This window comes from Ambystoma mexicanum, chromosome 6q (genome assembly GCF_040938575.1).
Source record: "Ambystoma mexicanum isolate Mex_15411 chromosome 6q, UKY_AmexF1_1, whole genome shotgun sequence".
In the NCBI taxonomy this organism is placed as follows: Eukaryota; Metazoa; Chordata; class Amphibia; order Caudata; family Ambystomatidae; genus Ambystoma; species Ambystoma mexicanum.
The window spans coordinates 283563559-283590442 of NC_090937.1; the positions used below are offsets into that span (position 1 = coordinate 283563559).

General features: G+C 44.5%; 1 protein-coding gene across 2 annotated transcripts in view; it reads right to left on the minus strand.

Annotated features, from left to right (window-relative positions):
- The window catches only part of FOCAD (focadhesin), a 2926805-nt gene that overhangs the window by 1203174 nt on the left and 1696747 nt on the right, over positions 1-26884 (minus strand). For both annotated transcript variants that reach the window (XR_011282193.1, XM_069630760.1), the window contains exon 25: positions 7986-8094. Coding sequence is in view for 1 of the 2 variants with exons in the window: in XM_069630760.1 (XP_069486861.1) it covers positions 7986-8094 (109 nt within the window). In the remaining variant the exon portion in view is untranslated. The remainder of the gene's footprint in view (positions 1-7985; positions 8095-26884) is intronic.

The following is a 26884-nucleotide window of genomic DNA, read 5'->3' on the forward strand; positions in this document are numbered from 1 at the left end:
CTTTACTGAGGATTCCCAGCCTGACGACAGGGAATATTCATGAGCATGTGAATCCATGCCAGACCCCATGCTGGAGAAGCTGACTGACCGGTAAGGATTCCTCTCCTGTCAGTTAGCATGTTCTAAACTGTTAGTGCACTAATGAGGGGCGGCGGGACTTGTCTTCCGTCGCCCACGCCTCTTATTATTGTGCGTTATGTTTGTTGTGGAGCAGGGGTGCGCCCCTGCTCATAGGCATGCAACAAAGTTGTCTGTGCAAATAAAGCATGCGGCGGGACTGTGCTGCCTGCCAATCAGGTGAGGGGATAGCCTGCCACTCAGGCGAGGGTGCGGCATCCCCCTTGCCCATAGTGGCAGGCCGCAACTGGGATGATTGTAACTTCATCCACACCTGTGGAGTAAAACAGATTGTATTACCTTTTCCCCATAACTACCAAAAATCTACAAAAGTAATGGTTAAGGGTACATATCTCAACAGTTACTTGTTTCCGGGGTCACTCCTGGGCCCCTCGAGTTTACTTAAAGAAACTTAACTGAAATACCACTCATTTACTGTACATTTTAGCCCTCATGGCTAAGGACATCTGTTTAGTTACACTGTATAGCTGCTGCTTATTTTGCATCACTTGATTTCTTGGAGTGTAAGGAGACTAATCAGGTCTGGTATCACACATCTAAAGTTATTCTAACTTTTAGTGGACAGACGGGAAAGCGTGGTAAAATGTTAACCTGCTTTCCTCCTGATATGTGATATGTGTATATGGTTCACATTTTAATCTTTCATTCTGCTGTGAACTCGAAGTACGGGTAATTACTGTGACTAGACACGTATTGGTGTTTTGGGTCCTGATCATGACTATGTAAATGAATGTTACCATTATCCAGGGTTCCCTTTTTTTCCAACCCTTTAGCCTTCGATGTACTGTGTCTAACATCAGGTAATGGGCTTTGTGAGAAACTTGAGGGTATCCTCACGCTTACTCCCCATGGATCCTCTGTTCAGGTGGCCAGGGAAAGGCCATTGCTCTTTGATCCCGAACCTAGGGGTGGAGTAGCGAGGGAGGATCACCTGGGTGGAGGATCCTCAGAAATTTGGAATGGGGTACCCGCAGGTGAGACATGCTATCCCCCTTTCCCTATTGTTGTGATCAACCTAATGGGTTGTTGCAAAACCTCTTCATTTAATTCCCCACATTTGACAGTTTAAAGTACTGCGGCGAGGAAGAGGAGACTAAGGACCTCACCACGAGTTGGGTGGTAGCCCTTAAATGCAGTGATAACAGTATTACTGCCGCATTTAAGGGCTGGCCCTATCAAGAGTTGGGCGCTAAATTGGCTGTTTTGCTGGAGGTGAACATCCCATTTAGCGGCCTGCTTTCGGCACAATTACCCCCGGCTGTATTAGCGCAAGGTATTTGCACCGGAAATGCTCCATTGGGGATTTACCATTAACGCCCAACCCATGAACCTGCACTAATAACGCTGGACCGGTTGGCGCTAACACTATTACAGTTGGGCGGTATTACCAACGGGATACCGCCCAACTCGTGATGAGCCCCTAAGAGTAATGAACACTACACCGACATTTTACTACTCTGGTACAGGGATGAAGAAGTTGCCTGTAGAGTATGGTGAGAGTCGGGCATGTCCCTTTAATCAAAGTCAAGCAAACCTACTGAAGGGTTTACAGGTGTATAAAATGAGAGCCAGAGAATGGTATTCTGAGGGAGAAGGAGACTGAGGAAGAGAGAAGCAGGGAAACCTGTGGGAAACCCATCCCAGGAGGAGGCATCCGTGGTGGGACCTGTGGAGGAGCCAGGACGCCGACCGGAAGCCCAAAGAGGGAGCCTATTGTGCTGCTGAACTGTGCAGAGGAAGGAGAAAGCCGTCTGCGTCTCCCTTGAGGCAACGGAGCTGCTAATGTGCGAGAAGCGGGCCCTGGTATGCGAGCAGGGCTTGTAGGAGCTGGCCTGCTAACCTACAAAGAAGAAAGGAGCAGCGGGAGCCGTTCAAGAACACCGTCAAGTACCAGTGAGCGTCGGGGAGAGGTGCTCGGGGCATTCCTAGGCAGGCTGCGAGTGCTGAATGAATGCCTTCCTGTAACCGAACTGCAGGGACAGCTGAAATGAATCATAATGAGCATTTATTGAATGCTGAACTAAATAACTTGAAACTAAACTATAAAAAGTATATTCTGCATACTAAATTGAAGGAGAACTTTAACCAATGTATATCTAGGGAATACCAAACTGGAAAACATTCCAGGTGCATATTTTAACATCAAAGTGAAGAAAACCTTGACGTCAGTATAACAAATGCACATTGACCATCAAACTTTATTAACTAAATGCAGCCTTACACTTTTTACTTATTGAATGTGGAATTGAATAACACTTTTCATGGGCAAGGCAGAGGACCGCCAAAGGGAAAGTGCCCATGTGGAAAATGCACATAGGAAAGAGCGCACATGTGGAAAAGTGTTGTAGCAAGGTGGGACATGAGCGAGACCAACACAAAGCGAACTTTGTTGATAATTACAGTGTGGCAAGGCCAAAAGACAGGCAAGGTGTGTGACGCTTTTGGGCAGAGCCGAGAGGATAATCAGGAGAAGCCAAAGGAGTGTGAACATTACACATAAACCAAGAGGCCAACCCAGAGAGACTACAAAACTACAACTCTATACACGGGGACAAGCCTGGAAAACCTGTGTGCACCAAGGAACCTAGGGATCCTGGTTGCCCGACCTGTGATGAGTGGCCCGTGCAGTCTGACAATTGCGTCTAGACTAGTGAGCCCGGAACTGTGTGAATCCAAAGGCATTGTGTAAACTAAAGGCTTGGGGAAGGGCACCCCGAGACGCAAGAAACTGTGAACTCTGTCTTGAAAACGAGGTCTCAAGGCCCTTTTGCTTTTGAACTTTGTTACTTGAAACTTGGGGAAGGGTGAGCTGGAGAAGAAGCTGATAGCTGGATGAAGCTCTGAACTTTATGTGGATCACCATTACTTTTATCATTGTCATCCCTACACATTGTTTAGCTTCCGTTGTGAGGGCAAGAATAGGTTTTGGACACTGACAGACTTTTAAGTTGAACTCTTTGACTCAGACTTTCCTTATGTTCATTCAGGTAGGGAAATCCATCCTTAGCATAGGGGCAAGTTAGGCCTTCAACCATCCTGACATTTAAGTTAATACATATCTTTTGTTTGAACTTTAAGTCTGTTGTCTGTGTCTTACTTCATGATGCCTTCACAGCGTACATTTAGCTTAGGAGTGGGTAGGCAGGTAGTAAAGGGCCATAAAAAACGCTCTCTAAAAATAGCCAACATACCGTGGGAAGGACTTTCCCACCATCAGCTCGACCTTTGTTCTTTGATCCGTCTAGATATTTTGTGGATTAGCGACCGCACAAAAGTGTATCATCTCACAACAAAGCAATGAACCAAAGAGAAATCAGGGAAGTTAAACACAGATGTGGTGATATTATGTGTTCACTTGTGATTGACAGAAGGTTATCTGCATTCTTCTCACTCTGATGCCCTCTTTGACGAGTCAGGACTGTCAACCATTCTTTTTCACATTTTTGGATTTCAGGTGATGCGTGCAAGTCTACACCAATGAGAGAGGTGGCCTCCTCGAAGCTAGTGAACCAGGGTCCCCCCTAACATATGAGAGGCAGCCCAAAGTGAAATTCCCATTTAGATTAGATGTCTCTTTGCATGAGCTTATCAGTCACCGGTCTGAATGCCTGTCTCTTCTGTGGGTTTGAGGCTGCAACATCTTGGAAGATAAGCAGGGATTGTCAAATGAGACAGGATTCCTGGTATGGGAGTGGCACTCCATTATGACATCTTTGGGTGAATAACATGCTCCTTTCCACAGTAGATCTAACTCTGTGTATCTGATCAGTTCTACTTGAATAATAGCTGGAATTTTGTTCTTCAACATTGGTAGAACACCACCTTTGAGATCGGTGCCTTCAGATCCCTCAACAAGACTTCAAACTCTCAGGTATTGCCTTATGTATCAATTTTCAATGGGTTCCATTGGGGCAATCAAAATGTCAATTTTTTGCTTTGTTTCATTCAGGTAGGACAGATTTCTGGCCAGATCATCCTTTAGAGACTGTAATGATGTCTGGTTCTCATCAACTTAGTCACTGGGCTGTTCCATTTCTTGCTTCAGGTGCTTTGATTAGATCCACAGTGGCCAGTAGCATATCCTGCTTCAATGTCTTGCCCATTTTGTCTTTTAATGAAGAGAGGCAGAGACAAACAGGTCACATTCCCCTTGAAAAAGTAGCACGTCAGAGGTTTCCTCTTCCACCCCAATGGTTTCCGTGTTGTGAGTTTTCATCTTTGCTGGCAACCAGAGAAAGGGCAGTGTTTTCCCCTTGAGTGTGGATTTGTGTGTGGACTGGGGGAACGTGGTTAGCTGAGAATGTAGGTTCAGGTCTCTTTGGCACTTCACTGCAGAGCCACAAGCGCTTCAGTCCACTTATTGTTTGCAAGAGTGCTCTTCTGCATTCAAGAGGACATTTCAGCCACTCACGAAAATCAAGCTTTGTGGCTTAAGCTAGGACAAGGCAGTCACCTAAGGAAGTAAGGTCTACCATTATACTGCTGTGTATGCTTGTCTGCTATTTTCTCTCCACCACCAGAAGGGGCTCTATAGTCTTTCAAATGTATAATCTTAGGAATTTAGAGTCCTTCAAGGGGTCGTGAGTGGTCTAGTTCAGGACCCCTGCTTGGTTTAGAGAAGTGTATGATTCATTAAGTTTTAGCTCCTCTCTAGGAGGGAACTTCTCAAACCTCTTAACCAATTTCTAGCAGGGCTAAACTAGCATTTTTCACAGAACAGCTCACCTCCCTGATAACAGACTTCACTTACACATGCTGAGGATTAGGAGCCAAAGTCTCACGATGAAAGTTGAATGTTTAACAATGAAGACAGTCTCCCAGGAGGTGTACTGAGCTTTTGCGCCACACAGGTGGGATAGTCACCTTGGCGGTGGCATTTCACACAGAGATATAATTCATAGGCATATGCCTTTAATCAGATATTTCTGTGTGGTCCTTATATCACTGAACACTGCAGTCTGTTCAAAGCTTTGTGTTCAACGCTATGTCACCGGCTCAAGGATGATCATGCAGTGCTTGCCCCTCCAGGACGACTACTCTTCATGTAGGGGTTGTGGCAGTCAGCGAATGAGGCCCAAGCCACTTTCGAGCAAGCTAGAAGTCGCCTCAGGCCAGGTAGAATGGCGAGAAGTGACACAAACTAGACAGTTTTGCAGGTTTACAGCATGTTTATTGTCAGGTTAGATTAACATGATCAGATTGGAGACACAAATGTAGGATCAAGAGAGCAAAGCTAGAAATAACTCACAAAAAGTGCAAGGGTTGGTCTGGATAGCATAACAGTGGGTGTTATCAATGCACCTAGGTTTTAGGTGTGAACACAAACAAAACCCTATTCTTAACAAGTCCGAAGATTAACCTATGCTGACCAACTCTTAACCTCCTGGATAACCCTATACGAAACCAACACAAAGTCCATAATCCTTGGCCAAAGGAAAGGTCCAAACCTAATCTCTCAAGTCCAGCTCTATTCTACAACACAAATCAAAATGTGGTCTTTCAAACATCCAGGTATTCCATTTAGTAGGATCACAGTTGCTTTAACACTTTTTTATCTTGGGGTATTGTCTCCCCCTTTTGAGATTTTAAAGTTCGGCTATCTCCCCGCCCCACAATAGGTTCTGGTGGTAAGTGAGCAGTCTCTCCTCCCTTGCCTGTGGGTTCTTGTAAGACAGCTGATTTGTCCCTCCCGCCAGGGGTCCCGCTTGACTCTGCTTTCTCCTCCTCCTGGATTCCCAATTACCTCTTAAGAATGCTGTGGATAATTGGGGCTTGTCTCCTCAACAAACAAGGGTTTTTGTAAATAGGTGGGTATTTCCCAACCGTTTCACCCGAGGGCGCTTTTTAGGCCGGCAATGCTATCCATCTTTTCTTTTATGGTTGCTGGTGTATAGTTCTAGCTTTGGGCTCTACAGGTCCTGCTGGGAAGTATGGATCTTGCTGGTAAGCATTCCAACAGTCAATCTTAAATCCTCATTTCACAGGGATTGCTGGTGAAGAGCCCTGGCCGCCAACCCACCTAGTTGTGGTTGGCTTGCTTCCAAACAGGCAATATTACCTTCCGATGGAGCCAATTGTCTAGCCCGTATTTGCCAAATCTAAGTAGGGTCTCCAGACATCCACTACTTTCTGCAGATAGGGTTCTACTTCCTTTTGTTTTAATGCTACTTGTGTTTGGTCTTTTCCTAGAGCACCATGTGTCAGGTGCCCTGATTGTCCATGTCGGTTAGGGTCCCCAATTCCACATATAACACAATTATGAAAGGTTAATTATCAGATAAGGCAATGTCCCTCCTCCTCAGAACCCATTAGGAATATGTGAGCCTCCATAGGGCTCTGAGGCTGTTGGCGCTATCTTGGAATTAGTAAAACACTGTGTCGTGGCTCTGCAGTGTTCCAAACATTGCAGGCTTACTGATAAGTCTTTGCAGGGTTCCCGTCAGTTAAGAGGGCAGCTCATTCTCCAGAGTTCCCACTGCTCTTGCTATATGAGCTGACAACTGTGCATTGTTTGTGGATCTGCACCGCATTTTGCGAGCTGCAGCCCCCAACCCTTCTGTGGACTGCAGTCCTTGTCTAGGGCTCTCTGCCTTGGTTTCTACTGGCATTGGGAGAAAAGTGGGATTATCATACATACGAGAGGGGGGAGACACCAGGGAATCAAGCTCCATCGACCCTGTGGGGGGCACTTCATGCAGCAGCTGGGCCAAACGATATCCCATGGAGTCCCGCCGCCCCTCACAGAAAATGAACGCACATGTATCCCACTCACCTCAGTCGCCATTGTTCAGCCTCACCATTGCACGCTCCCTGCCATTGCCATGAGAGCCGGCCTTCGTACAATCCTTTATTGCTCCAGAGCAGTACAGATGACCCAGTGCCCCAGTTCCTGGTATTTCGGCTTCTCCCGGATGCAATAAAAAGCAAGATTGGAGACCAGACTGTCCAAGTCTCTGCTCTCCAGTCTCTGCACCTCCTGCTTCATATCATGGGGGACTGTCTCTTCTACAAATGCTGCCTCCACCAGATCAGGCGCAGGGAACCGACATTTTACAAATTCAGTGGGCACCAGTACAGGATGTAGAGGCCCTCACTGCTGCTTCTGCTTTTGTGCATGAGCAGATACACAAGGTGCACAGGATGCTCAGCTCCCTCTTTCGCCTGCATGCGAAATATGGTCCCAGGGCAGCTGGACCCGAAAAAATAGGTGACCATTTCTGCTGCTGCTGGCCACACCCCATGGTTTGGATTTTTAATGTCTTTCTCCAGTCACAATTCAGGATGGGGATATGGATTATCATCACCAGGAGCAAAACAGTGCAGTGCACCACAGACGCAGATGGAATATGTTACTTCCTAGAATACATGAAGCACTATTTTCCTTCTCATTTATATGCATCACCTCAAACATTTACTTGGAACAATAATTTAAAAAGTGAGCCAACAACTAGAAAGTTAATCTTGTCTTAAGTGGGACACCGTGGAGATCTGCACCGAGCTGAATATTTTAAGAAGCAACACAAAATGTTGCATTTATTTTCAATTAAATTCTAGCATGACTGTCCGACAACTCTTGCCAAATTGTCTGGTTTCTCCAAGAAGCATCTGCAATATCAGAGCAGGAGAGCATTAAATCCCACTTCAGGCTCAAGTAACCAGAATCAATGTATACTGTGTATTGCAGAAGAGCTCCTCAACATCAGACCCCAAATCTCTTATGAGAAGCACAGTTGTCTGTGCAAGCCAAGTACCACAATCTAGCTGATAAATGCAAATCATTTTGACAGCAACATTAGAATAAACCATGACTATCCACCTGAAACTGCAAAATATAATGTTTCACTTACCTCTGGTGCCCCTTCAGTGTCAGAGGGCAGACTCTGTTCATATTTTGCTAAAGCTACTGCAAGGCCAGTTAGTGCAAGAAGAGAGTTTCCTTTCACCACAGGGCTCTCCCTGTTAAAAAGAATATAGAGCTCTGCATAAGTATATTTTATGATAAGGCAACAGGACGTCCATGCAAGAAAGGATTCATTTAGCACAAGCTTCTATGAGCTACTGATACAGCTGGATACTTTGGACAATTCTATAATGTTTGGCAAACCGGCCTGCAGATTCTGAGGCTGAAGTATGATGGAGAGACACGTTATTGCCAATAAAGTCTGGTACCTGTTTTATAGGGCTCAATTGACAAGAGTAGATGAATGAATATGTTATGAACTCCGATTTCTCCATTAACAGTTTACAAACATTAAATACAATAAAAAACAGCGGTGTCATAAAACAGCATTAATGACACCCATACCCTAAAAATTAAAAACAACCCTCAGCTAACCTGAAACACAGCACTCCTCCCCTCCAACCCCAATTAAAAATACTAAATTAACAATGTTCCCACCCGTCAAATCAAAACTGCACAGATTAGAAATATAATCCAGGTCCATACAGTTCCAAATAAAATACAAGGCCCCCTCACAATCCCGGCTATAAGTTTTGAAGAAAAAGGGCCTTAACAGGTCCCTCCACAAATCCAGATAATCACAAATTTGCAGAAAATGACAGATTCTCTGTTGCTGCCAAACCACACATGCAGCATTTCGCCGGGTCTACCTTTCCCAGTTTGGTACGAGCCTTCAGGGGCAACATATTTAATTGTGTCAGCAAAATAAGACGCCTACAGTTGGGGGAGGGAATTGTACTCGTGCCCCCACACAATTCCAGGCCACTTCTCAAAGAGGAAAACAGGCTCAAGCATCCCAAAGAATGTGCTGCACTCCAATACTCGGCCTGATCCTCACTTCACACACTCCTTTCAATAGAATATTTCAAGACTGCCTGACTTGAATCTCTCACCATATTCACTGGCAAAATCCCCACCCTTCCTCTAAATGTTAAGGTCTTAATGGAACCATCTATACTTTAGGCAGGGGGTTGATTTGACCATTTCTACCAATATGTGTTGCATGTTTGGGTTCAGCCTGCAACACCTTCGAAAGAAATTACCAAATCAAATTTAGGCCTGTGTTAGAAATTTAAGGACCCCCAACTCCAAGCGTAGAGCACAGTTGGGCGTTCATGAAGTCAGGCTGGTCAACTGCTTCAAGATCCCGTTTTGGATTACCCCTATCTTGTCACACTTAGTGAACCCCCATAGTTCACTACAATACAGTAGCACACTCCCAACCTAACTCTTATAAACTTCTAAGGCTTTATTAAGCATGCGCCCACCTAAACTGTGGTAAAATCTCATTAAAACATTCAACCTCATTCTAGCTTTCACACTAACCATCTCCAAATGCTTCCCCCACCTCCCATTACTTTCGAAGGTCAAACCCAGATAACAAAATTCACAACCTCAATTTTCACCCCATTTAGGATCTAGGAGTGGTTGACTTTTTTTCCGCCTTTGCCAAAAACTACAATTTTGTTGTTTTCCCTGTTCAAATTTAACTTGTTAGCCTTAAAATATTTAGCAGCGTAATCTAAACTAGACTGCAGCCCTGCTGGAGTTTGGTCAATCAAAGCTGTATCATCAGCGAATAGCAGGGTTGGAAACGGCAACCCTCCCAATAAAGGCGGATTTCTTTTCACCCCACAGGCTACAGGGTTAACATCTGCAAGGTAAAGAATGAATAAGAGTGGGGCCAAAGAACACCCTGGTTGAATACCTCTGTTTGTGGGGAACTCCTCTGTAGTCTGCCCATCGTGACTACCCCTCACATTTGCTGCCATGTTCAAGTAGCTCTTTAAAACCAAATGTTCCTACTCCTGGTTGGGTCTCCTGATTGGGTGGGACCTTCATGTCCTTTAGTTTCTGCCACAAGGCCTCCCTATTGACTGTGCTGAAGGCCTTCTCCAGGTCCAAGAAGGCCAGATATAACCTACCCCCCCTGATTAAACAATATTTCTCAAATACAATATTTAAAATTAGGCAGTGATCCATGGTTGAGAAACCACTCCTGAGCCCTTCCTGGGAAGAGTTTATCGCAGAGTTATTTTGTTCACACTCTTCCACTCTGTTCTTCAAACTTTTATTAAATATTTTACTAGGGATGACTAAGAGTGAAATTGGGTGGTAACACTGGGGGTCATTAGTCGAGCTCTTCTTAGAAATTGGGATGATTGTAGCTTTCTTCCATGAAAGTGTTATAACCCCAGAGCTTGAGATTGCATCCAAACGTTTTTCCAAATTGTTGGCCCATCAGGTTGGACTCCACTTTAGATAGTGCAACCGTAAGCCATCCGGGCCAGCTGCCTTCCCCGCTGTGAGAGCCTTTACACAGGACAATATCTCCTTTTGCAAAAAGACATTGGGAGCCTCCCTTGCAGATTACTCCATCCTGGTGGGTCCTCCCTCATCCCCTACATCAAATAAGATGCTAGAAAAGTGGGAAACGCACCTATCGTCAGATATACGGCATGGCCCAGATTCTTTTGTAAGGTCAAATCCCCGGGCGACTAGGCTCCAAAAGAGCTTATGATCTTTAGTCGCTACCGCGGACTTGAGTTGCTACCATTGCTTTAAAATATGCTCTATCTTCTTCCTTTTTAGCAGGTTACTATATTCAATCTTAAAGGCGCGTAATTGTCCGGCATACAAACCGCCGCCCTTCACCGCCTGGTTGATTGTTTATTTCAGTGACCTGCATTCCAGGTCGTACCAAGCAGCTCCCCTTATCCTTAACCTAACAATCTGCTTTCAGCTCTGACACATACTTTTACTTTCTCTAAAGATTGTCGCAATTAGCTCTTTGTACCATCTAATAATATTAATTACCGTAAGGAAGGCATGTCAAAGGCGACTGACTTCTGGAAAGGAAAGAGGTAAAGTAGAGCACTAGAATGAGTAGATAACTACACTGATCAAGGGTGAGTTAAGAGGATCCTGCTGCCAGTGAGTAGGTTGTTCAGAGACAGTGCCCTTCCGTCTCAAAATGTAGTTAGGACGGGAGTGGCTAAGAACCTGGGTCACACAGCGCGCTGGATTAGTAAAGAGTTTAGCTGGATATTGTCATATTGAGCATATAATCCATGTTGTCCAAATAACAAAAGAGCATTGTTGCACGTTTGTAACTATTGTTGCTAGAATAAGGAAGTGGCAATAGCTAAGCAAGTCATCAACAAGCATTGCCTAAGCCAAAGAAAAGCCATTGTAAGAAAGAAACATTGTCAGCAGTTAATTGATGTAAAAGTGGGAAAACAGAAGTGGCAGGATAGAGACCCTCATGATAAAGAGTATCAAAGAGGAGAGAGTATAATCTGCATTGCCTGTGTCAAAACCAAGAGTGGAACAAACAGCACAAATGTTGAACATGTTTTCCTAGGAGAAGTTGTGAAGTTCGATGATGCTAAAAGTGACTTTTATAAAGGTTTGAAGTACACCACACCACAAGGTACTTGTAGTAGTGGCAGAAGCTTTTTGTCCTGGCAGGCAAGTATACCAGGATAGGGACTTTCTAGTGGTAGTACTGGCAGGTTAGTGGACCAGGAAGAAATCACTGAAGTACTGTATTGTGGTTGAAGGATACAAGAAGAGGTGGCAGTGTCACTGGAGTGTTTCATAAACTGTTGTGTAGTCCTCCTGACAGAACTTTGTTGTTGATAAAGATGAATTGTGGAAGTGTTTTGTTTCTCAAGAGGAAGTGGAAGAGCTACTAAATTATTTCATGAATTGTTGGGGAATCATCCCGACAAAACTTTGCTGTAGATACAGATGCATTGTCAAAGTGTTATGTTTCTTGAGAAGAAGTTCTTGTGTTGAACTATTTGCTATAAGTGGAGAGATAAAGACTTGTCGTCTAGTTGAACTGTTGCTTAAAATCCAAGTGAAAAGCTTTTGGAGCGAGAAGAACTTTATGATCAGAACTTGGCTAAAAAAGGCAACTTGTTTATTTGAACTTTGATTGAAATTCCTTTGAATCTGGGGAAGGAAATCCAAACCAGATTACAAGGAGACACAGTTATCAGGTTCATGGTGAAAATAACTTATTTCTGTTGCGTTGAAATTGCCATTTATTACCTTTATGAGTCTGATGTATGTACAAGTGTGAGGGACAGATTCCTTAGGTTAGAGTGTTTCCTTTACTTTATTTTGATTGGCAGGGAAAATCCTCTTTAGGTTAGAGATAGTGAGGCGCTTATCAAACCCTTACTTACGTAATAAAGTGGCTTCTTGTGAAAAACCAAGTTGTCCGCCTCACATTTTGGGCCCCTCAAACACTACTTGACAAGCAACCTACACACAACTGGTTACAGGGTCTGAGGAGCACCAGGCCAGGAATACTTAAGTTCCCCTTCCTTTTGTTCGGTCTGGCCCATCAGCTGAGGACAGACCAAAGCAGGGTGCTCAGCTGTGTGATGGATGCCCATTAACATGTCAGTATGTCATACACACCCGATGTCACATACTTACCTCAAGAAGAGCATGTGTGAGATAGGCTCCATTTTTTGTTTTGCCTAAAACTATTTCTCTCAAGAAAAAGACACTTCCAAAGGTGTTTCTTACTTAAATTCAATTTCCTTAAAGTTTTTTTTAAACTCCCAATTGATGTAACTTACTGTATGTCTAGTTTCCTGTGGGATGCAACTTGTATTCACAGCATCCATAGCAATAAGACTCATTGCTTTTTGAAATACTGACGAAAAGATGCAACTAGAAAATGTGGTGTGTACGAATTTGCAAACTGTGCAATAGGAAAATATGTGGCCATGCTTCCCCAATTGACCAATCTATATGATCCTGGAAAATCGCTTCTTAAACGGATCTCCATTTGGAAGAGAAGAAACATTTGCAGTGGGGGCTACTTGCTTTCCTGATGCTTGCTAGCGTCCACATGTTACTTTACTTTTTCTCCCTTCTACCCAATCATCCAGGACATGTGGGTCTCACCTGCTGCTCTCACTTTTGCCTGTTGCAGGACATGGAAAAGCTTCCCTATGGCTCAAGCCCACTAGCAACTCTGAGTGCTGCTTGTCTGCCACTTCCCAGACATGAGGGCATGAGCTAACTCAATGTAACTCATGGTATCGTCCGCAGAAAAAATAAGTGATTTGCCGGCACAGTCGGGAAACAAACATGTTACCCACAGCTCGCACACAGAACACTATTCTCTGGGTTTCATTTCTTCACGATAGGAGGTGAAAAATAGGGGTGACACATGAGAGATGCAATTCTGTAGGGGAAACTAGAGTAAAATCAAAAAGCAATGCAGTGTAAATTAAGTCGGCTTTCTATTGCATGAGTTCTTCCATTTGGAAGTCCTTCATGCACAGTTAAAAGTGATGGATGCAAGGCTTTGAAGTAATCCTGAACACAATAATTCTCTAGGCAGCGTTGCATACCTTTATTTTGAGCCGTCTGCCCCATTACTGAAGGCTAGTCGTTAGGATTAATTTAAAACCTTCCATCCACCACTTTTTAGTTTCGGTGGAAATAAGGCCTAACCAGTGCGTCACCTCTAGGCACATATATGTGTGTGGTGTCACTTCTCATAACATCATCTAAGTACAATTTTGCACCATAAGTTTCAGAGCTCCTGCAAAAACTGACACTGGCACCCTTGAGTGTATCCTACAATAGCAAGACCAAAAAGCATTGGCAACAGCAATAGTTTTTGCTTTTGTGTACGCATGGGATCAGCATTTTCCCAACACTGTCACAGTAATATTTGGTCATACGGTGGTTACAACTGGTAAATGGTGTCAATAGGTGAGTATATCATGGCAGTACATGGCCAATACCTATCCAATAAAAGGGGGAGAAAAAGTAGCAAAGCGAAAAAAAAAGCGAAAAAAAAGCGAAAAAAAAGTGGCCACCACAATGTTAAAAAGAATTCAAAAATAGTCAATCAATTCAAAAAACAGTTTCAGAATTAATTCTAGAGTACTCAGGAGCTGACTGGGACACCCCGACTCCAAAAATCTGTGGTTATCTACATTCAGTTGATTCTCATTTCACATTTTCACATCTATGTTGAAGTATTTCTTCGGTTTTTAGGATTACACGTAGTATTTACCTTTTGACAATCAGCACAGTTAGAGAGTCTGCTATTGTTCTTTAGTGCGCTTACCTATCCACACTTTATTAATGCAAGCAGGACAGACAGTTTTTGTAACTATCACGAACCAGAACACGAATCTGCACCGTGCTTGTCCGAGCACGACGCGGCTACGTGCACTTAAGTAGCTCAGTTGCCATGCCAACGGAACTACAAGAAAGCCACGCATTTGCAGAGCGCATACCGAGCGCAGTTGGGAAAGGAAAGAAGCTGTCCCTACCGCAAGGTGGGTTTAGACACACACTATACAACAGTTTTTCACTGTATGCCGTTTTGAGCAATAATGCATGATTTTTCTACAACACAGGATATAGATTGGTGTGGCGCATCCTGCCGCCTCAACAAGTCCCACACGGCATTCTCACCGTTTTGACACGCTTTTCATCATACATCAGGACTGGATCCTGTTTTTTTTATCCCGGTCAACATTCTCACAGGTAATCTGCTTAGAGAAGCATCTTTACCTTTAAACTCCAATCAGTTTTATCCAACTAACTTGCTTATTGTCAATTTTCTTTTTGGATTTCGTGTTTTGGTGACATTTGAAAACATTATGAACATGGTATGTTTTACAACTTTTAATTTACAATTTTATTGTTTAGCTTATGCATTTGTTATACCAATGATTTAATTGTGTTATGAAAGATTCGCCCTCATGAAGGAGGAAACTCCGAAATGCATTGGCAGTAGGATCTAACATGATGGATATGTTGACTGCTTCCTCGCTAAGAAATGATTAGTGATTTCTATTTGAAGCCAAATTTTATGGATATTTTCATGATGAAGAATTATGGCGTTGATGTTTTGAATTTTGGTCTACACAGAGTATACTAGAATACAAGAAAATTCATACTTGCTTCCTACAAAATATGAACTCATACATCCCGAGTTGGGTGCAAACAGAGAGCGACTGTGTGGCTTGGTACAGTTACCCAGCCTCTTGCTCCACAATACTGAAGCAGAGGCAGAGACAGGGTAACGTGAGCAAACGGTTTATTAATACTTTAGATTAGATTTAATTGTAATTATACTTTTATACATATTAATGGATATTACAGATAAAGGGGACATGAATGTTGTCCGTGCTTCTCTCTTCGTTTCTTCTCTTTCCAACCATCAGTCCGCTCCGTTGTTCTTCACGAGCCCCCTTGTCGTTCCACTGTGCGTCTCGTGGCACATGCCGCCCCATGACACACGAGGCACTACACATCCCCTTTCTTTAATGAAGATATTGCTCATATTACAAATTCACATAGTCCATCAAACGTCCCGGTCGTCTGTAGTTCCTGCCAACTCTTGACTTTTTCTGGATGTCTCCGGATACATATCTGCACTGTCTGCCAAGGAATATGATCTCACAGAACTATGACAAACTAACCTTGGGTCTGTCATCATCATTACCTTGTCTTCTCAGACCATCGGCACTACCGCTGCTTCCACTCAATACATTTCTTGTCTCATTCCATTCACCACTTTCAGCATGATCCTCATCTAACACCATCACTCTCTCATTGTTCCACACTCTCCCATCATTAGTTTTCACTGCATGGCTAAACACTTCTACCACTTTCACAGGTCTGGACCAATGACAGCCATTCTCTCTTAAAGGAACAGGAACCTTAACTCGAACAAAGCAGCCCACATACGGTTCTTTCCCTTTCCTGAATCATTTGTTATCATGTTGTCTCTTATTGGACATTTGCATTTGTTTGATGCTCATCTCCACAACATCTAAATCCACTACTTCGCCAGCCACCGCACTCATCCACCCCGGGGAATAATTTAGTATTTGCCTTTCTCCCTCTACTTAATTCAAACGGTGAGACTCCCGTGGTGCTGTGTGGTGTGAATCTATGGCCCAATAGAGTTTCTCTCAACACAGTTTTCCATTCTTTCCCATTGGCACAGGCCCATTTAATGGCATCTTTGATTATGCGATTATATCTTTCAACAATGCCATTAGATTGTGGGTGATATATCGCACATACTTTGTGAACTATAGATCTCTCGCTCAGATACCTCTCCATTGTCTTAAGACTTGAACTGTGGACCATTATCTGTCAGCACTTCTTCAGGATACCCTTCACGCTCACACAACTCTTCCAGATATTTAATGACCTTCTGCGTGGTGACTTGGGACATGAAAGCAACCTCCACCCACTTTGTCAAAATATCAATAACTACTAAACAGAAAGTGGAACAACCCTCACTCCAAATCGGACCCAACACATCAATTGAAATTTTCTTCAAAGGTGCCTCTGGTATGTCTCTTTCTTCCTTTCCACGCTGTAATTAATCCCACAGACCACATTTGCATAATGCTCAAAGGACTTGAGCCACCTCTTCCAGGGCAGTGTCGGTTCTCCCACTTCCGTTAAAAACATTTGAGGAGCAGGAACACCATGCAATGCCATGTTTCTTGTCCTGCCGTCTGTTTCTGCAGTACTGTGGTTTGCTATTGCACTTTCCTTAACAACTTCAGATCACTGGCGTGTGTCATGCATGAGGCTGATTGGAGCACTTTGATTGGTTGAGGCAAACTACAATATTCCTTATTATTGTCTTCTCTTTTTTTTATATAATAATAATAATAAGTACTGGATGATGTAATAAGTACTGGGACTAGGATGAAGTCCACGAGTTATGATTACCAGTACTTTGCAAGTGATTAGTGTAAACATACTGAGATGAAGGCAAGGAGAGCGAGCGATGATGATTACGCTTGGATCACACGTTCGTGGACCACCCAGCACAACGCTGTTTGCAGGCCCTTTAACTTGACGCACTGCGGAGCAAGGCGCGGCACCTTTCAATGGTATTGCCGTAATTGCCTAGTCTCCCTTTTAATATTACATTCACTCCGAGCGTAGCACGGAGGTTGCTGCTTGCTTCTCCGCAATACACGCAGGCCAAGCCGGTGGTGGCCGCCCCTACCTGCTTACCGGCCGGAGATCCTGCTCAACGGCCGTATGACACCTGAAATCCTCGTCGCCACTGAAGCAGGGGCGGAGACAGGGTAACGTGAGCAAGATTAGATTTAATTGTAATTATACTTTTATATATATTAATGGATAGTACAGATAAAGGGGACATGAATGTCGTCGGTGCTTCTCTCTTCGTATCTTCTCTCTCCAACCATCAGTCCGCTCCATTCTTCTTCACGAGCCCCCTCTCGTTCCACTGTGTGTCTCGTGGCACACACCGCCCCATGAAACGCGAGGCACTACAAATATCTATCTAATGCCAACACAAGAGGCACACAACATCCACAAACTATACGTCCCCCTCCTATCAACCTCTCTCCCACCTTCACTTCCCAGGACAATTGAATCTGGGTATAGGGAGTGTTCACAGGGCCACCTAACAGCCAAAACTAATACAGAGGGCCATTGAGCCTGATTCACAGATCGTTTTTGAATGGGATTGCGCCATTATAAAATACTTCTGGGAATCAGGCCCATTGTATACCAATGGCCATTCCTGCGCCAGTGTAAGTGGAGGATTCCTTTAACTGAATTTCTACCAGATGATCGAGCATTGGTATTTTATTTTCTGAAAGGCCTCGCAAGTAAGGAATCACCCGTCGTTATCTGCATGTATCCCGGTCGTCCTCCATTTCATGTAATTGCTACAGGTGAAAAGGGGTGAACGCGGCTGCTAAGCAGTTCATCGTGGTCCACCTGGACGTTTGAAAGTGTAAAGCGGGGGAATGTGATCATTGCTGGATTCTACTAGCTACCTTTGCAGGGTCTGCGCATCTGACGGAAGTGACTACTGTGGGCGAGCATGCCTAGAAGAATGCAACGCTGATTCTGCTGTCGGACATTCCAAGGCAGGCCATGGCAACGGGCAATCCAAGGCAGGCCATGGTAATGGGCAAGTGGCTCCAGAGTGAACCATCCGAAACGCGTAGCTTCCTGGTTTACCATCTGTAGGAACTTTGGGATGCTAAGGTTCGTAAATGGATATGTAAGGCAGGAAAATAACATCTACCAATTGCATTATTGCTTTGCTTACATTAATCAAATTATATTTAGAAACCGTACTGGAAAGAACACATACTGCTTTTCGCCCTTAGGAAGCCATACATGGCCTCGCCCCACTGCAGCTTCAGATTTTGAAATATAAAATAACTCTCCTTAGCCGGGGCCGCTTGAGGATCAGCCTCTCAAGTATATAGCCTGTCAAGCTACAACGACGAGTAAACAAATACACAACACAGTAACACGATGCTTCAATCAGCTAAGTCACCGCTGCTCGAGTAATACTTCACCACTGAAGGACTGGGTGGGTTTTGTTTCTGAGAACACTGTACAACTTTCCAATTGAATTCTGAGATAGACTGTCTCTAATAATTTCACTCATCTCCTATTAACTGATTGAAGTGTCGGAGAACTCAATTAAAAAGAGGAAAGAGGTCATTCAGCACACACATCTTGGGCGGCATGTATGATTTACTCGTGACTATTGTACAATTTATGTGCAGTTCGCGGCAGTGCCTCAACATTTCGTCCAATTTGCCCGTTAATGATTCAACAGCGCCCTCTAGCGGTTTTCATTTTCAGTAGCGTAGGCTACTCAAAGCATTCCAGGTTGCACATATTATATACTTAAATCCATCAAGCAACGTATGTCTGACAAATTCAGATTTAGCCTTACAGAATATGTCAAATATGGCACTAGAGATCATATGCACAGGCGTCCCTATGCAGTGGGACAAAGGCGGCAATCACCCCACTAACTGCTGCTTTGCGTTGCCCAAATAGGTGCTCTGCCCCCTTCCCGCACCTAGGCAAAGTTCCTTCTTCTGGCACGACAGACACCACAGGAATAGATGGACCACGAATATCATTTTGGTGAGGGCCATCTATGTAAAAAGCAGGCTTCCCACATGATGGCCACAATAATGTTTTCTAAATTTCACAGAAACAACAAAAGACATTTCCAAAGTGAAACATTCTTCCTAAACTTAAATCCGGCACTTTTCCTAAGCTGTGTTTAGTTTATCGTGCTCCCGCCCCAAATGACATGCGATTTTTGTGGCGCTTCCTTCGGGTTTTATCACCTGTTCTTCTAAAGATGTTATTTGCTTGTCAAACTGTTGAATCTAAAGTAAATGCTTCTATTGTGTTGACAGCAATTATTAGGAATCTGAGGGTGGCTCATGGGTGCTAACTTTTGATTTTCACTATGGGGGAAAGAACTGTCCCCGCCCGTCTTGAATATAAGCAAGCGACCAGACCAACCCATGCCCTGGCCGAACGGTGCATTTTTAAAGCACCTATTTTTTTTTAATAAGGAATTTCAAAAAGCCATAAGATTCACAGCCAGTTTTAAACAGATAACATATCAGCAACAGTTGTTCAACCTGCTGAGGTACCTTGTTTGTTTTTAACTTTAGGAACCGTCATTCTACCTCCAAAGAAGTCAACTTTGGGTGTGGATCTTTAATTGTGTCGGAAATCACTTTATTGCTACCAGTGCAATTCGCGTACGTGACTTTGAAGCCAGTACTGTTTCATCTCCAGTCTCACTGACACTGCTCACAATCTCATTTAAGATGCATAGCTAGAATCCGTAAACATCTCCATGGGGGCAAAGTGAGTTTCCAGACCCCATTGCTTAAGAACTAAGGGGGTAGTCCCCGACAGACCCTGTACTCTGTGCCTACGGATGATACCGCATCTATTAAGCATATTACCTGTGAGTACCTATCCTTTAAAATTGTGCTTTTTGTTAAACGGACTGGGAATGAAGGCTCTTCTGTTGTCTGTTTTAGTTAAAAGGGTACATTCTCTTTTTAAGTGCATACTATTACAGTGGTGGCTGGTGAATTTTTGAACTGGCCCTAATATGCAGGAGCAACCGGGGGAGCCCAAAACCAAACAACGGGTTCTCCCACTGGCAACATTTTGTTAAAAGAATGGGTTAAAATGGTGCATTTTACAGCATTTTCAGAGAACAATTGGTAAAAAGCCACACAGGTTGCAATCGGTTTTGCATGGTGGAACATGCAAGTCACCAACAGTGCACAGGACCATTTTCCAACGCATTTTCATGATGCCTTTGCCCACAACATATGCCAGTATATAAAACATGTTCATGCTGGCTGTGCCCATACGTGTCTAGGCAGGTTACATCAATATATGCCATTATTAGCCCTAAGGACCTGCCGCCAGTAAAAAAAAAAAGGCCACTCCGCAGAAAGAAAGCATAAACAGACTGCCTATACCAACAAAAGCCAGTGTACCAAATAAAACACACGTATGTTTGCTTTTACCCTTGATGCACAGTACAAAAAAGCAATGACACAAAGAATATTCGGCCAGACTGGAGCCACCAATGCAAGTCAGTCTAACCACGTAATGACACTCATGTTGGCTTTAGTCTTGATGTCAAGTAAAAAGTAACAAAAGCAATGCCACAGTAACAAAGTAAATTAGCACTGACACGATGGGCCAGGCTGGCCATGTAATAACACATATGTTTGCTTTTCCCTTGATGCCAAGGAACAAAAGCCAAGCAAAATTAAGTATATGTAGACTGACGCTTATAGTGCCTGCCTGCATATACTTTCTTCATGTGGTATGACATTTTCTACTTGGCCTACCAGTCTAGCCATGTACTTAACATGGATGCTTTACCCTTGATACACAGCAAGTGTGCACAGAAAGTGTGCATCATGCGTAAAGTAAGCATAGGTATTACATGGCTAGAGTAGCCCACGTTCCATCTATCCATTGCGGGTGACATTGACAATGGTAAGGGGAGAGGTGTAACCTGCGCTTCTTTAAATTTCCAGGAAATGAGAGGGAGACTTTTGTGAATGTAAAATATTTTATGCAAGATCTAGTGCACTTCATATTTCTAGTAGATAGTGTATAGTGTGATGTATTGGCTTACTCTCATGTGGCCAGGGGAAAGCAGCCGCTACCTGATCCTGACCGTGGGGGCAGTATTATGACGGAGGATCATGTGAGAGGGGACCCATATCGGGGGAAAGTGGTAAATACACTAACTCATGATTCTTCTATTTCCCCATATATAGTGATGGCATACTCTAAAGTGGAACCAAGCAATGTAAGTGCTGTTTACACAACATCACCCAGTTCTGTTAACATTCAGCTCAACAACCAGTTGAAACAAAATAGTTTTGGAAACTCTAAAACTATTAGGGAATACAAAACCCAGAATTCCTGTGGCACAGGGACGATGAAGAGGATCACTGAGTTGATAATGATCGAAAGTGCTGCTAAGAACAACACACGGTCTAGTTGTTGTTATTTCCATCAACTAAACAAGAAATTTAAAGCTGGAAATTACCCACAGGTGAGAGAAGCAGGAGTTGAAGGAAAACTTGTGTGGTGCAGCAGAGTACGCAAGGCGGGAAGCAGAATCGTGGAAGAAGGCAGAGGCGCAGATGGAAGCCTAGCTGAAGGGAAGAGTTATTCCCAAGTGGACAGGGGGCGCTCCGAAGAGCCGGAGTGTCAGGAGACCAGACTAGCCAGGAGAGCTCCAGGAACGTGACACACAGACAAAGACAGCCGCAGAATGGCTGTCAACGCCACTGTCATCCCGAAGAGGAGCAACCTTACCGGGGAAGAGGTAGAAGGCTGACCAGGGAGCCAGAGGAGGGCTTGACAGAGTTCTGAAGCCCACCACACCGCAGCAGCCCTACACCATATGGAGATGCCGGGAAAAGCCGGTGAGTTGGCCTAACAGCAAAGGTAACCCCGGGCACTCCGAAAGTGTCAATTGAAATGAAAAGCAGGTTTTGAATACAGAACAAGTATAGCAGAAGGGCAAAAAGGGTGCAATTCTCCTCTAGTGAGATATCCGTTTGGAGAAACCTGTACCCCACATTGCCATCAGTCAAGAGACTATAAAGACAGGCAAACATTGTAAAAATCTTCTCATATGAAATGTGGAGAAGCTTGGAACAAACACTGCCCCTAGTAGAAGTTAATCCTGGCAGGCCAGTAAACCAGTAGAAGGAACACAGTTGTGTGAAGTAAGAATTAATCCTGGTAGGTGTGTAAACAAGGAAAGGAACAGTTGCTTTACAGTTGCTTTAAAGTAAGAAATTTGGTTATGTTAAAGAGTGTTGTAGAAAGAATATATTTGTAACTCATCATCCTGACAGACTATTATATAACAAAAGACATTTACTGTGCTGTTCTGACAAAAGTATTCCACTGAAAAAATGATCGTTGTATCCCTCTAAACCACTTTATATTTTGTGGAAGAATACTTTGTGGAAGAAACAGTTGCTGTGATTTTTTAACAAGTATTTTGTGATAGAGACATTGGGGGTCATTACAAGTTTTCCGGTACGGGAACTACAGTACCGTAGTTCCCGGTAATGGCAAACTACGAGTTTTATTTGCGGGTGCCATTACGGACACCAGGTCTGTCCTGGCGGCCGTACCGGCACCCGCGAGCAGAGCATGTCGGATACACCGGAACCGTTCAAATGGTGCTGGTGCATCCAAACTCCCCATTCCCACTGAGCCCTATGGGGCTCAAATGGGAATGGGGAAGAATATTTTCCAGCGCCCGCGAATGGGCAAATACTGGGTCCAGCAAGGGCGTAATGACCCAGTAATTGCCCATTCGCGGTTGCCATAAAAAATTGCAAGTTTGGCAGCAGCCTGCCGGTTTTACGGGCAAGGCTACCGTCAAACTTGTAATGAAGCCCATTATCTTTATTCATTTGAAAGACGTGTTGAATGGAAAGACATTTCTTTATTGAACTGAAAAGAACATTCTTGAAAATAAACTATTTCAAAAGTCTTCCTCAACTCATTCAGGGGAAGGGAATCAAACCCTGGATGAAAGGATTGCTTTGTGGGAATTATAAGTTTGAAGTTTTGCATTTGTTGGCTGAACAGAAAACAGACACATTTGCCTTATGTATTTTGGTTGTGTATGTTACTGTGAGGGTCAGACACATTTGGATGCAAGGTCATTTTTCTTTAGCTTGCTAGGTAGGAACATTCTCGTTACGATAGGGATAAATAGGCGTTTATCTCACCCTGTTTTAATTTTAATACATATGGCAAACCTTGAGCAAACTTCAAATTTGTGTCCGTCTCTCATTTCTGATCCTTCGCAGTTTGGGGGAATCTGAAAGTGAACATAGGTTAAATTCCCCAGCCACAAAATTTGTATTTTTCAAGACTTATCAACACTTACATTATAACGACGTTGGCAATGCTGGCCTCTCACCAACTACGTGAACGAGATTATGTATAGATGGGGGTTGTAATTTACCAAAGGCATGGAAAACTGTATAATCTTTCTGACCTGGGAGAAATTCAAAGGAGAACATCTAAATTGGTGGGAAATGAAAGGGGAAATCAAGGAGTTGTCCCTGTAAACAAGGCAATTGGAGGCAAGGTTAATGGGCCCTCGTGGAGAAAGAAAATTGGAGAACACGAAAATTCAGAGCACCAAATTCCCCTCCACATGTAAAATAATCTGGGAAGGGAGAACATGGTTGAGGAACTAATGTGGGACATTAAGGATGACTTTTTATACGTTATCTGGTTGCTACCTCTTACCCCAAATGAGGTGTCGATAGTGCTTTATTAAATGTATTTTGGGGTTTATTAGGGAGATTCACACTTTTTTTAGATGCTCTGTGGAACATTATTTGGGTTAGGGTGGCTGGCAGACACTAGTGGTCTGTTTCGACAAAGAAATGGAAAAATCAGATGCTTCAATGTTCATTTCTGTGATTGGCGGTGCAGAGTGTGCAAAAAAGGGTACGCTGTTGATTCTAGGACTATCTGTTCGTCCGTTTTTCTTTGAACTGTTTTGTCCTTTGCTTTTGTCATTTCAAATTGCACATGGGGAGGATTAGTTCATTTGACATTGATTATGGTTTCATACAGCACCTTTTGCTGGTTACATGTGATCTTACCGACCACAAAAACAGAGTGGTACATAACGAGTGCACAAAACGTTGGAAAACACCACATTTTAAAATATTTTTTTATTTTGGGGGTTCCCCCAAATCCCTCTTTTTTCCACCCTTTTAAAGCCACCCCCATCCCGACCCATGTTAACCCCCTGTACTCCACTAATCTTTATATATTTAAACTTTTCGGTGTTTTTCAATGTTATTGTCCACTATGTACCACTCTGTTTTGGTTCCGATACAATGACTGGATACACTTTTGCTTTACCTATCACCTGTTCAATAGAACAAGTGCAACTTAACACGGACGACGTTTGGCTCGTCAGGGGTTATGTGAGTTGGCACGTTGATCATCAGGCAATGAGGACAGATCCTGTGGTGATCCGAGACAGAAATCTGACATCTGCAGTCGACGCAGAAAGTAAAACTCGAGAATTTCGAATTATTCGGCACAATGTCAAAAAAAATATACGTTACTCACCGCAGTGATTAACATACTCTAGTCCCCTTTCCTCCATACTGTATGGGGCATCCCTTTAAAGGGACGGGAGACAGAACCGTTTTCACCAGAAAAAAACTTCTTCCCCTTTAAATTTTAGAGGCGCATGGGGGTGCAGGCCAGGGAGCATGCGCTGCCCTGACTCCGCCCTCCGGCGCCACAACTCAGTCCCCATTGACGCGTCGACAATAGATTTAACATTGCCTAATGACACCAGTATTATTAGGGGGGAGGTTAGCGAGACGTATGGAGGAAAGGGGACTATGGACTAAGAGTATGTTAGTCACTTCGGTGAGCAACATATAATTACTCTTACGTTCCGTCCCCTTTCCTCCATACTGTATGGACGATTACAACTGATTGTGGCCCCAGGGTGGAGAGGAGACCCTCCTTAACCAAAAAGGTTCCCGAGAACCGCCTATCCGAAAGCCGCATCAGATCTAGAGCCGGCATCCAAACAGTAATGCTTGCAGAAAGCCGAGGGAGAGGCCCAAGTGGCCACCCTTCTATTACCTGTCAAGGGACATGACATTGGAATGCAATGGCCATTGCCTTGGCCCTGACTGTGTGGGCATGCATGTTGGCCGGGAGCGGCTTGTGCTGGCCCTCATACGCTTCTTTGATGGCAGAGACCATCCAGCGGGATATGGAAGCCTTAGAGGCCTGGTAGACTGGTCTTGAGCCTCCTAAAGTGAAAAACAGGTTGTCCAATTTGCAGAAGCCCATGGTCCTGTCCAAGTAGAATTTCAGGGCACGCCTGACATCCAGGCAGTGCAGCACTCTCTGTGCTTCGTCCTTGGGATTGGGGAAAAACGCAGGAAGGACTATTTTCTCGTTCAAGTGGAAAGCAGATGGAACCTTGGGCAGAAATGCCAGGTGTGTCCGCAGGACTACCTTGTCCTTGTGAAAGGTGGTATATGGCTCAGAGGCGACCAGCGCCTGGATTTCGCTGACTCTACGAGCCGAGGCAAGGCCGAATAGTAAGGCCGTCTTAATGGTGACCAGCCTGATGTCCACGGATGCCATTGGCTCGAACGGTTTGTGCACCAGTGCGCCCAAGACTATGTTAAGGTCCCACACCAGGTGCGGCCTCTTGACGGGCGGGTAGAGCCTTGCAAGTCCCGTCAGATGTTTCTTGATGATAGGATTGGAGGAGGAGAAGACGCCCTCCTCCGAGATCCTGTAAACTCTGATGGCTGCGAGGTAGGTACGGCAGGCGACAACGTGCACGCTAGAATGGGTGAGGTGTGCCAAGGAGGAGAGCACGTCGTCCAAAGTGCACGCCAGGGGATCAATTTCTTTTGAGTCTGCCCAGTGGCAGAATCTGATCCATTTGGTTTTGTACTGGGCTTTGGCAGCCTTGCTCTTGGCACCCTGTATGATGTCTAGATTATCCTGTGAGAGGCTGAGGTTTTGCAGCGTTACCTGTTCAGGTAGCATGCTGTGAGGGCTAGTTTCTGTGGCGCTGGGTGGATGACTCTGCCCCCCTGTTGTGCCAGAAGATGTGCTAGGCCCATCGGGAGGTGAATCGGGGGCATCTCTGAGAGGCTGAGCAGCTCCGAAAACCATGGCCTGGCCGGCCACCAGAGATCTATTAGAATGATGTGGAGTTGGCGAAACTCCTTGATTTTGCAAATTACTCTGAATTAGCGGCGTGGGCAGAAAGGCGTAGGCCTTCATGCCGTTCCACTGGAGTTGAAATGCATCGCCCAGGGAGCCGGGGTCCTGTCCCTGCACGGAGGCAAACTGAGGGCACTTCTTGTTGGGGTCATCCCAACATGGATCTCTTTGCCACCTGCCACATCTGTTGAAGATCTCCTGAACAACAAGGTTGTTTCGCTGCCACTCGTAATTTTCCGCTCCCAGCCTGCTGAGCCTGTCCACTTCCAGGTTGGAATCCCCCGGGAGGTGGACTGTCATGAGGTAGATGTCGTTTTCCAGGGCCCACTCCCACATGCTGATTGCCAGTCTGCACAGAGGAGGGGATCTGGTGCCTCCCTGCTTGTTGACATAGTACATGCTGGTCGAGTTATAGTCTGGATGAGGACAACCCTGCCCCTGAGAAGTGGAAGGAATGCCCTGAGCACTAGCTAGATGGCGCTCAGCTCTAGCCAATTTATGTGGTATTCCTGCTCCTGTCGAGTCCAGCTGCCGTGGACCGAGAGATCGTCCAGGGTGGCTCCCCAACCCTCGAGCGAGGAATCCGTGGTGATGGTGACCTGCGGAGTGGGTGGTCGGAAGGGCTTGCTCAGCCGTAGGTTGCAGTCC